This window comes from Amblyomma mixtum, unplaced genomic scaffold (genome assembly GCF_055824585.1).
Source record: "Amblyomma mixtum isolate Tamu unplaced genomic scaffold, ASM5582458v1 scaffold_26, whole genome shotgun sequence".
In the NCBI taxonomy this organism is placed as follows: Eukaryota; Metazoa; Arthropoda; class Arachnida; order Ixodida; family Ixodidae; genus Amblyomma; species Amblyomma mixtum.
The window spans coordinates 255,882-268,362 of NW_028317723.1; the positions used below are offsets into that span (position 1 = coordinate 255,882).

At 44.2% G+C, this 12,481-nt stretch overlaps 1 protein-coding gene across 1 annotated transcript in view; it reads right to left on the bottom strand.

The window, feature by feature from the left end:
- Nucleotides 1–347: 347 nt before the first annotated feature.
- LOC149324527 (uncharacterized) overlaps nt 348–12,481 on the bottom strand; it is a 30,706-nt gene continuing 18,572 nt past the window's right edge. The window contains 3 exon segments of the mRNA XM_089565451.1: nt 348–403; nt 1,754–1,866; nt 5,479–5,608. Coding sequence (XP_089421577.1) covers nt 348–403; nt 1,754–1,866; nt 5,479–5,608 — 299 coding nt within the window.

Below are 12,481 nucleotides of genomic sequence, written 5' to 3' on the forward strand. Positions count from 1 at the left end.
CTAACGCAGGCGTGTCCTTTTCCTCTGTACTGTTATCGTCTGAGTCAATGAATGATGAGATGTTCGAACTATTTTTGCTCCACCAAATGCTAGTTCGCTTTGAAGTCACATTTATTTAATATATTGATACTACTTTTATTCTCTGAAAAAGTTAGCGCAGAACTTAGCGCTAACTTCTTCAGAAAATGCATCACCAACTAGCCCGGCACGGTGCTCTCCTGACCATACCTTTAACACGATAGAGCTGATGACGCTTGTCACAGTAAATCCGGTGTCGGCGTCGTTAAGCGTCACCAAAAATCTAGTCAAAATCCGCAGAGAAGCAGCCTAAAATGTACTTTGGCCAGCTAGATCAGGTAACCTTGTGTTGTCATCACAGCCTGCTCAACGTATTGGGAGCAAGCTGCGCATCATGGCAGGGGGCACTTAATGTTGCTCGGAAAGAGCAGCATGGGTGGCACAAGCCCCACGGGTGACATCGCAGAGCAATGACGCATAACTTATTAGTGTCATCATCATGATCACCATCATCAGCCTGACTGTTCCCACTGCAGGAAAAAGTCCTCTTCCACATATCTCCAATTGACCCTGTCCTTTGCCAGTTGCTGCCACCGTATCACCGAAAACTTCTTAATCTTATCCGCCCACCTAATTTTCTGCCGCCCCCTGCTACGTTTGCCTTCTCTTGCAATCCACTCCGCTACCCTTGAGGACCAGCGGTTATCTTGCCTTCGCATTACATGACCTGCCCAAGCCCATTTCTTCCTCTCGATTTCGACTAGGATGTCACTAAGCCGCGTTTCTTTCACTCACCCACGCCGCCCGCTTCTGATCTCTTAACGTAACACCTAACATTTTTCTTTCCATAGCTTGCTGCGTTGTCCTTAACTTAACATAAACCCTATTTGTTAGACTCCACGTTCCTGTCACATAGGTGAGTACCGGTAAGACACAGGTGTTTTAGACTTTTCTCTTCAGGAATATTGGCGAACTGCAATTCACGATCTGAGATAACCTGTCATATGCGCTCCACGCCATACTTATACTTCGAGTTATTTCCCTCTCATGATCCGAAACAGTGACACTACCTGCACTAAGTAGACATATTCTCTTACTACTTCCAGTACCTCGCTACCTATTGCGAACTGTTGTTCCCTAGCTAGACTGTTATACATTACTTTGGTTTTCTGCATGTTAATTTTTAAACCCACCGCATTGCTCTGCCTGTCTAACCCACTGATCATGCTTTGCAGTTCATGTCCTGAGTGACATAGCAAGGCAATGTCACCAGCGAATGGCGAATTACTTAGGTATTCTCCATTAACTCTGAGCCCCAGTTGTTCCTATTTCAGGTCTCGGAATAGCTCTTGTAAACAGGCGGTGAATAGCAATGGCGAGATATGTCAACCTGCGTGACACCGTTCCTTATAGGAATTTTATTGCTGACTTTATGGAGGACTATGGGTGCTTTGCACGCGTTACAAATATCTTCTAATATTTTCACATAACACTCTTCCTCACCCTGATTCCGCTATGCCTGCATGATAGATGAGGCAAGAGGACTCACACTGACCTATGAATGCTGAGTAGACAATGACGACTTCTGTGTAAATGCGCATTAACGAATAAGAGCTATGGCGCCATGCCCTTAAGGCAGAGCTCAAATGTCCCTTCATTTTTTTGTTTACTCTGCGTGCAATGCACGGATGGCACTAAGCGAGCAAGGTTAGTGTTATATACCACCAGGTAGCACCTTTGGCACCTGGCGATGCCTGTTCTATACCACCAGGTGGCACCTTTGGCATCTGGCGATGCCTGTTGGCGATGCCTTTGGCATCTGTGGCGATGCCTGCATCTGGCGATGTTCTGTGTGCGCGCATGGCATTTTAAGGCAACGGGCCGCAGCCCCTTATTCAGCAAATAAATCACGTGCCGGCCCTTCTCGGCCGATAAAGCACGAGGTACATAACCGTGCACATCTTTCAGCAGCATGGCCAAGGTCCTTATCGAGGAGTTCGAACAGGGCTCTGACTAGACATCCTGGCCTGAGAGTCTGAAATTCCATTTAGAGAATAATGACGTCACTACGACTGAGAAGAAGCGGGCGTTGCTCCTAAGGCAATGCTGTGATCACACATACAGCATCATCCAAGCTTTCTTTAAGCTGAAACACCCTGTCTCTTTCCCAAACACTTCGATTTCAAGACATCGGACCTTCTCGGACCTCAACAGTTCTATACAGGCAATCAACTGCCCTCCTATACCGATTCACAGTACGTCAAAAAGCTGAGGAAGGTCACTGAGGAGTGTAATTTTGATGCAAGCTCTGGGTCAGCTCCGGTGGTGACTTCCACGCGTTCGACTACTCTCCTCTACGACAACCTCAAGCATAACATCAACAACGCTGCTACTCAACGTGATACTTCGTGATCCACTGGTGTGGGGGGTCCGGGACTTGTCTCTTCAGCAACATATCCTCAGCGATGACATTACGTGACAAATATCATTGGACTTGCCTTTAGAAGCACAGTCATCGTTGCAGCAACAGTCTGAATTGCGGACGCCATCAGCGGACAAGGCACAAGTTCTGGCAGCGTACTACGACGATGTAAGGGGAACTCAACACGACTTTTGCAAGCCACACCGTCCTCTGTTTTGTTTCCACTGTTCTGATAAGCATGCCGCTTTTACGCATCGATTGAGGAGCGCGAAATTCAGTTGCTGCTAAAAGAACGAGTACATAGAAAAGGCTTGTTAAAAAAGCGGTGCATACGCAAGCAGTACGCTCATCAAGTGGAGCCGCATTCCTGTTCATTCGCTGCTGGAACAGACCTGTTCACTGTATTCAATGCGACCGCTGACAAGATGTCAAGGAACTCTGGAATTTCAGAGCAGGCTGCAGCTTCACAGCAGTGTAAACTGCGGCGACGGCGACGATGCAGACGAACGCGTCCAAAGTCAGGCCAGAGGGTGGGGGTCCTCGTGGCCACGAAGAACACAGCGCAGCTGCTTCAACTGCTGCCATGGACAGTTCATCACCTGGACCTATTGCTCCCATCCCCAGTCTCCCCAGCCAGCGTGCAGCCCTCCCTTGGAAGGAGCACCTCCACGGACAACTTGTGCACTGCTCCAGTTGAGCAAGGTGAAGTTTCTGCCATGGTTGCCGCGGACATCGCGAGCCCGTCCATCATATGCGACAACGGCAAACCTCCAAAGTTGAAGTCGGCGCCTCATAATACTCCACACTTGGCACACTCCGAGCCTGCCAAATATGGGAACAACGCCGCGGCTGCGCCTGAGGTGGTAATCGAATCAATTGACGGCGACTGCTTCTCACCGATTGCGGACCCCGTCTTCTCAAACCCAGCCAGTCTCCGAAGTATTCGTGAAGAAGACGGCTTAGGAAACCAAACTTTTGCGGAAACTTATTTGCCGCAACGGGGGAAGAAGTGTTATATCCCGCCAGGTGGCACCTTTGGCGCCTGCGGTGACGATGAAGTGTATGTGTGTGCGCCCTCTTCTGCATGCTCGCACGGCAGTTAAGGGCAACGGGCAGCATCCCCATGAAATAAACACCCTTCTGGCCCTCTTCGTACGATGCAACAATTAGCCCACTTGTTCTTAGCTTACAGTCTTCTGTACAAGCTTCGCTGGTAGTGTTCATCTGCAGTTCTTCTGTGTCACGAAGGAAGTGAAGTCGTCAACGTGAAGCTCACTCTTCCTTAGAAAGGAGGCAGAATTCAGGCACCTAGGAAAGTTTTGTTGACCTCATTTAGCAGATGCGGATAATGGAGGCATCCGATAAGAGGTGAGTACAAAGCCTTAACTGCATCACGCACTAAAGAGAATTTGCTCTGTGGTCTCGCCGACGCATCGGTTTTCTTGACATGAGAAGGTAAATGCTTATTTGTTGAAAGCAATGTTTACCGAATTAAAAGTACTTTCGATGACTAGAATTCTTAATTATTGTTCCTTGTTCACATCGTTGTTGCGAAATTATTCATTTTGCCGCACGCATTAATTTGATTCAGGCGTTATCCTTGGAATACCAGGCGTATCCCCTGCGATAAGCAAGAAAATAACGTGGATAATTTTCTTATCTGGAAGTCAAACCTGATCAACTGATAACATGAGAGACAAAATACCATATTTCACCACCAATCTAACTGCCAGAAGCCAAAAACGAAGGAGGCGTGATGAAAAACTAATATTTCTGGTCCTGATGTCAGATAAAGGAGTCTCTGCTGCGTTGTAAAGTAAACGCCAGTTCAGGATTTTTTTCTTTATTGCCCTATCTATGCGTTTACGCATTTACGTAGAGGTTCTCGTTCTTAGCCATATAGAAGCCATGAAATTTATGTGCATTTATATTTAGTAATATATTTTTCGTTGGAAGTAAATCCTCTATTTTCGTATTTAAGCAGTGAACATTCCATTCGCGATAAAATCCTGAGGTTCATAACTTTAATTCTTTGTGCAGATATCTAGGCATTACAGGCTTAAGCTTCGACGCAAACTCACTTTCACTGTGCGTTTCGAGGCAATGTTTCTGCAGCCGAGTGTGGAGAATGGTGCTTGTTTGATAAACTAATCTAAACAATTTGGCATCTTCAATTATATGCTCTTATCTTGTCACTGCGATCGTACTTACTCCTGAGCATATTAAGGGCTTCCAGAACAATGCAGTTTTTCGTTGCAAATAACACATCCTTCTGTTCAGTCCAGGAGCTTTCAACTTGACCTATTGAAAAGAAAGAAAACGCAGAATTCAAGGCGCTGATATTTTTCTTTTTTTATGCAATGAAAATTACATAACCCATAAACCACTCCATAACATAGTTCTCCTCTTGATTCATACCGGCCCCGAAGAAGCACAAACACACAGAGAAGGAACACGCAAAACACGGACGAACGCTGCACTCACAACTGGTTTATTGCGAAAAGATTTCGAGCATAAAAAAGGCTCACGCGTCTGCACACTACAGAGAGGGAAAAACCGCAACAACCATGTGCCAAGGAACACCAGAAAACATCGTATCATATTGCCGCAAAAAGGTTGAACTCCGAAGTGTACATAAAATCCGAAGCATCACTAATAAAGCAATCTGCTCTTTTCTTTATGTGACAGGCCTCCAGGAGTCCACGTGCCGTTTGCAACTTGCTGCTGCCTAGAATTCTAACACTGTAGAAACGTGGCAAGCAAGGCGTGCATGCCTGGCAGTGCTTAACCAAGTGCACATTTTCTTTATTCTTTAAATTCCTTTGGTGCTCCCCTAGCTGGTCGTTGATACATCGCCCCGTTCGACCGATGTACACTTTTCCACATGAATGTGGCAGCTCGTATACCACCCCAGAAGCGCACTGCACATAGGGCGTGGGGTGCTTTTTACCACACCGGCTTCTTCTTCTTCCGCTTCCGGTAATACGAGGGCACAGCTTTGAAAGCTCGGAGCCGAAAAAACGAGCGCCACCCCATACCTGTTCGCAACCTTCTTCACGTTATGCGACAGTTTGTGTAGGTAGCGGGCAACTTCCAGTCGCGGGTTCCTGTTCCTCTCCTTCGTCTTGGGGTTCGCTGTGCATGCCTTCACTTTTTTCAGGCAAGCTTCTGCAACAGAAGCCACAACCGACAAGGGGTAGCCAGCTGCCAAATTTCTAGCCAATTGGTTCTCAAAGCTAGATTCCATTTAATGGACGCACGATTTCTCAATTGCCAAATCCACACACAAGCTAACTATGACTCTTTTTATCGCCTTCGAATGAGTAGAGTCTTAAGGCAAGAGTTGCTTCTGAACACGAGAGGCGTAGATCCAACAAGTATGATCTCTACCCAACTTCACCCGAATATCTAAAAAATGAAGTTCGTCGTTATCCGGTGCCTCATAAGTGAATGTCAGTCCCTTTCCATGCTTTCTAAAAGTATCTAAAATCTAAAAACAATAGTCTTGCTGTCAGAGGTATGTTCAACTTTCAGAAAATACATTGTGCATGCGTATTCGCTACACCAAAATACTGTCACATCGACTAAAAAATTGGAGTTCACAGAGAATGCAATTTGTTTGGTCGTTAAACATTTTTGAATTTTACTAGAGAATATTTTGTCACGAATCTCCAAGTAGAGTTTACATCAACATTGCCGCATTTAAAAATGTTTTAATCTTTGCTCCTGTTCACATCGAGCGGAAAACCATGTTTTTAAGGAGTTTTGTTTGCATTTTTTTGAAAATCGCATTTTTGGAGCATTGTGTACTTTTCTCTCAGCAACTATAGGGCATAAGTAAACAAAACATTCCAAACTTTTTAAACAATGTCTTTTACCAGACAGCTATCACGGTAAATTATATATTCGCGTTCGCATTTTCGTTAGTGGGAATAATGATTAATTTTGTGGCTATTTTATTCAATGGGAAACAAAAAAATTGCCGATGGTTACGATACCTCCTAATGCGGAATTTGACCGCACCTGATCAGCTGTTTCAGCTTTTCAATACATTGAGGCAAAGAATTTGAGCAAGACATGTACAATTACAGACAACTTGTTATTTTTCACACATATTGCTTCCTCAAGAAGCACTCCACTGATAGTTCTTTATTGCCGTGAAGGAAGGTTTGAAGTCGGAGAAATAGGTGGATATATGCTCGATTTGCTGCACCAATGCATGGTTCTCAAAGCCGAGTTCTGTGCTAGTATTTCGCGAGGTTGTCACAGCCGCGGCAGGCGTTACGAGCGAGAGGAACGGGATGTTCACACGCATAAGTGGTAAGATAATTGCCGTTTTTCTTTATAACGACATTAAAGTCCCGACCCAGTGTGCCACCCTGGCAGGTGGCAGTTAATGGTTGATCGCGAGAGTTCGCTCACCGATGTTAGCGCTCACGCACCTCTGCCATCTCCTCACGTATGCCTGTAAGCGCGATTCAGGCGTCCACTCACCCAGGGAGCCAGTTATGCGCACTTCCTTGCCTTAAAATGATCGGAGTGTACAACGTCAACGCCGATGCAAAAGAACACAGTGGACGCTGACGGCCTACGGTTTCATCGCCGCGTTTCTGGCACAAAGTTGTCAATGCCAACGTATGCACCACACATCTGTCACTACCGCCACGTTTAAGCTGAGGTGTCCACTGTTGCAAGACGGCAGTTATGCGCCTTCCCTTTCCTTTCCAATCTCCCGCTCCATTGCTTTCGCAGCTTAAAGCGCGGCTAATGTGTCCACTGCTTTCTAACAACGGACAACGGCGACGGCGACGCCGCGAAACGCAGAAACGGGCGCCACTGATCTGCGCTCTAAAAACATAATTCAACTGCTTTTTGTTCGAGGCGCATAATTTTGGCGAGTTGGGAAGAAAATGAGCTTCAAGTCTCACGAAAACTTTCAAAACTGCATTCAGTAATTTTGAGACATATACAGCAGTCAAAGAAACTACAAATAAATCTTACTAGATAAAATTTCAGCCTACTTTTCAGCTTTAATGCAGTTGCACCTATATAGAATACTGTTAGCCAATTTCGTAGCCATAGGTTTTAACGCTACTGTCCTCACGCCAACTTTCGAGAGCACATCCGATGTCTATTGCCGCTTAAAGGTGCTAATTTCGCCTAGAAATCTTTGTTGCGGAGAGACAAAAACGCGACCAACTCGGGGTCAGTCTGAAATGGTTCGGTTTTTTTTTCTACCCTCCACTGAAAGCTGGTTTTTGTGCACTTTCTTCTACCATTGTTTGGTTGAAGTTGTAAAAACTAAAGTAGCCATATTTGAAGCCTAATCCGTGCGTAAGCAGGTATGCGTTCTCGTTCAGAACTCATAGCAGTATTTTGCATGCGAAGTGTAATGGCAGTTCATAGCTTGAATAAAAAAAAAAACTTTCTTGTTAGGGTCGTATCAGGTTGAACGAAGTCAGAAGGGAGAGAACGCTACCTGCTCTCAAATGTAAATAATGCAGGGATGCGCCGTGCGTATTTACTTTTTACACAGCCTGAGAATTTCAATCTTTCGGTATTTATAGCAAACACAGCGCACACCTCTTAAATGCGGCCTCTAGAACTTATTGTTAAATACGCACTTACCTTGATAAGGTTGGATATCCAGTAAAGGATAGGGACTTTGCTCCTGCAACGTGACTGTTACATTGGCTTTTCTGTAAGGTTAAAAAAAAGAATACAAGCGATACTATATGAGAACTATGGAAAGAAATGTCACTACATGCTGTAAAGTGAATGTAACGTAAAAAGGATTTTACCTAACCCACGGAAACTTTACACAACTTATTCTATTATTGCCTTCTCCCCCTTACATATGCAGCTTTCGATGACCAAAGGAGTATTCATTACAGCTTAGAGATCAGATTGAGAAAATACGCTTCGATTACGCCATATAGACATGCAAACCGGCAAGACTTTAGAGGAGCCCTCCAGTTGACTAATTATTGGGGGTGTCGCGAGAAATTTTACAGTAGCGGAAGACCGTCTTCATAAGTCATTCACGTGTGTATCTGCTTTGACTGAAGGCAGTTCACTCTGTTTCATCGGATGGTTTGGCAAAATGTACAATTTTCTTGAAGCGGAACTTTGGGTTGGTCCCATAATTCCACTTGTTACCGAAACATAAAAAAAAACTAATTTTGTCGCTTGTATGAACCACAGTTACAGAGCAGTATATTTGTGTATTATACGCACGATTGCTGGTGTGGGCCGTGTCCCTCTCTGAAAAAAAAAAAGATATTACATAGCATCACTCTCCGAATTCCTCATACTCACATGGATATCAAAAGGTGCGACTGAGTATTAAAAGCTAACCAAAAAATAAATCGCTCTGAAAGAAATAAAATGGGCTTGTTCGTTTCAAAAATTAAAGCGTCACACAGTAATTTTTCTTTATTACATTTTCTTCTTAATTTGGTGCGCTGAGTGGACCAAATATGAGTTAATGAATTTTTTCTCACTATCTTCGTCAATGCTGAGCTTTTTCCGGGGTGCAATTGTGGCCGGTAGGTATATCAGCCCCTGTAATATTACAACACCTTAAGGCGTATTGTGTCGCGGCACAGTGTCGTCTGCATGTGCCTACTTTAGGAGTCGTGGGAACGGTTCTTGATGAGCAGTAATCTTCATAGATGCTCAGCGCCTCAATAAATGCACTCAGCTTAATTGGTTGCTCCGGCTTGAACACGGAAAGGCCTGGCTACTTTTGATGCGAAAACGCTTCTTGTCTCATGAGTGGCTTGTACAGGACCTGTCGGCAAAGGGTGCCCAGACCAAAATCAGCATCCAAAAACGAAATTCGCCGGCATTGCGGCGCGAACCTAGGCCGTCTGCACGCCAGGCGGACGTGCAACACATACGCAACAAAGGGCCATTGGTTCAAGCGTGTTAGAGGGGCACAAAGTGAACGCGCTCTGTATGAAGGTGGAGTGTGTCGGGGATGTGTACTCATGTTAGACAACAATGACTTACAAAAATAAGTTGCTGACGTCATCCAATGGTCACATGACAAGTATCACGTAACATAAATTACTTGCAAAAAAAGTTGCTAATCTTAAAACACAAATGCTTTTTATTTTTTTCCAATGCAGCAGACTGCAGTGCTCTCAAACTTTTTATCGCCCGTATAGAGGCACCATTTGAGAGTTCGGCTCTTCAGATCCTACACGTGTAGCTGAAAATGCTGTCATTAAATCGGTGAAATCTTGGAGACCAGGCAGAAAACGTGCCGCATGCTTGTGCGTACAGTACCAAGCCGCAAGAGGCGTTAAAAAGCGACATGCATCTCAAATTAAGGAGAACAAAAGAGTCGGAGGAAAATCGAAATATTCCAATTATTGCAAACCAGTGTGACACTCCCGGTATGTGCGAGAGACAACAGTTCGAGCGCTAACAGCTGGCACATACAGAAGCAAGCGCCAAGCTCTCGTCTTCTCGCGTCTCGTTCCGGGCGCATGCGCTGAATGTCTCTAGCAAACACACGGGCGCGCGCCTCTGATCTGTTCTTGGAGACAGGACTTCAAACGGTTTAGCGTAAAAAGGTAGTAAACTCTTTTAATTCTGTGTGTTCGTTCAGCCACACGTTATGATAGAATCGGAGTTTTTGCCGTATTCGAAGGCTATTTGCCAGTATATCATTTGATAGCATACGAAGGCACTTTCAAAAGTGCATAAAAATTGCAAGGGAATCCCTCTCCACTTCCAAGTCACAGTGAGTCTCTGATCAGCCACGGTCAGAACTGCCTTTCCATTCTTGTAGTCAAATACTACTCCAGGAAAAGAGATATCCTGATTGAGATGGGTGCTCCGATAATAAAACAGGCAAGTGCACGTATAAGCGCTGTTAGGTTCGTCGCCGTGAAAAGGCACATTCATAGTGCTTCACTTTATTTACTGTTATTTAGAATTTCTTGCAAGAGGAGTTTCGTTACGAAATATGTCTGACTCCTTCTATTTCGAGGCACTTGAAAGCCAGATCACTTGTCTACCTCATAAGGAAGTCACTTCAACAGAACTAAAAAATACTATATTCTTTTCAGTCAAAATTTCCAGCGCTCGGGGGCTACAAATTTTGACTCATAAATTTTCATGACTAGCCCGCTACACATTTATCAGCCTATCTTAAAAATATGAGAACAAAACTAATGTAAGGCATAAAATACAGCAGTAGAGAAAAAATGATAAGGCACACAGGAGAATAATATAAAGCATTGTGAATCAAACCTTTACAAGGAAAAGTACTGCCCCACATCCTGCTAAGTTAAATCATGGCTAAAAGAACCAATCGCGAGTGCCCGAGAATTTAGCGCTCTGATCATAACAGCCCTAAAATACGGGGCTCAACTTTTTTAAAGCCAAGAAATTAAAACTGCAATGCTTTGCATAAAACTGTCCTCTTTTTTACCCGCAATTATCTTCGGTGCAATTCAAGGGTATTTGCTTACTCCTCATGATGCGTTTTTTTTTTCTGATTGTAGTTCTTGTATTTTCTACTCTTGCAAATAACTATTTATGCAAACGAAAATCTCTGCGCTGGAAAACAAGGTTGTCAATGATGAATGTCTGCATAGTCTGTATAGTTACTGTACGCCGAACCTCACGGTGTTGCGCATCTTCTGAATTTCAGTTTTTAAGTAGTCCTTTGAAATGCTGTACTTCCGTTTAGTAAGCAAAGATTCAGCGCTGTCACCACTCTTGTCTATAACAGAAACGCGGTTCCCTCCAAAGCATCGAATTTGTTGGCTTTTTTCGCCTTGCTGAACATCCAGACGTGGCCCTGAATAAACTGAAGTTGAACGTAGGCGTCTGAATTCCCGCCACTCTTTTAGAAGGAGTCACAGAGGGTCCGGATAAGGTGCGAAAATCCCGCAGCTCGTCACAAAATAAGTGCACGAAAATTGAAAATAAAGGACAAGGAATCTATCCAATATTACTACCTTCTTAATATCTATGAAACGTGTAAAGCATATAATTTCTAACATACCAACACACTCTATATAAATTATCCGAAACTCTATTTAGCAGTAGCACGCGCGCTTCTTATTTTCATAACATTTTTCTAGATTCGGTGTGTCCATTGAAGTACGATGCCGCTTTGCGTCGCAAAGGGATTTATCGGCCCGGCACTTTCTCTTTTTATTTCGTTTTTTATCCCTGTAGTCCGCGCCCCTATAACATCACTCCAGTCTTCCCAACTACTACTGTGTCATAATAATCTATTCCTTGAACGTTGTACCCAAGACACTAGCAAGGACAAGTTCTGAATAGCTATCGAGAGAACATTTAAGTGCCCTGAGATAACGTCCAATCTGAAACAACTAATAAAAAAAAACTCAACTGGTACTCACGAGTTTTCGGTCTCCTTGACGTTCGTATCTAATGAGCGCAGAGCTCCATTTGTCGTTTTGTTTATGAAGTGCGAAACCATGCACTTCGTCAAGCGGTTTCTCAATTCGTAAGAGTACCACAGTAGATGAAGATCATCTTCCTTATGCAGGGTCTAAACAACACATGAGAACAAATTTTTACAATGAAATAAAAAGTTTTTTTCTTGCAAAAAGATCCAAATAAGCTTCATTTCTAATCAAAACTGGTGGCCTAGCTCTCTGAGCGCCCGCCCGACATTTGGGAGGTACTGATTTTTAATCGCCAGAGCTGCAGGGTACCCATCGCTTTTCTAATGGGTACAAAATTCTCCACGGGCTGCTGCTCACCTCCTCTGAGGTGAAATGCTTGAAAAAGTGTCGTAGGCAGACCGCATCCAGACCCCTGAGTGAAATCGCAGCATTAAAGATTCGCGGACACAATGCCTCCGGCATCATGAAACCTACACATTTCAGGGTGCCGAAATCTACCTCCAGGATATGTCTCTAGTGTATGATGGTTTTTTGACGTGATCACCATCGATTTTGGCTGCGATATTTTTTAAAACAAGATACCATGCACTGACAGGTGGCATCGCAAAACATAGCTGACGAGCTGGAGCCATCCGTTATTCTT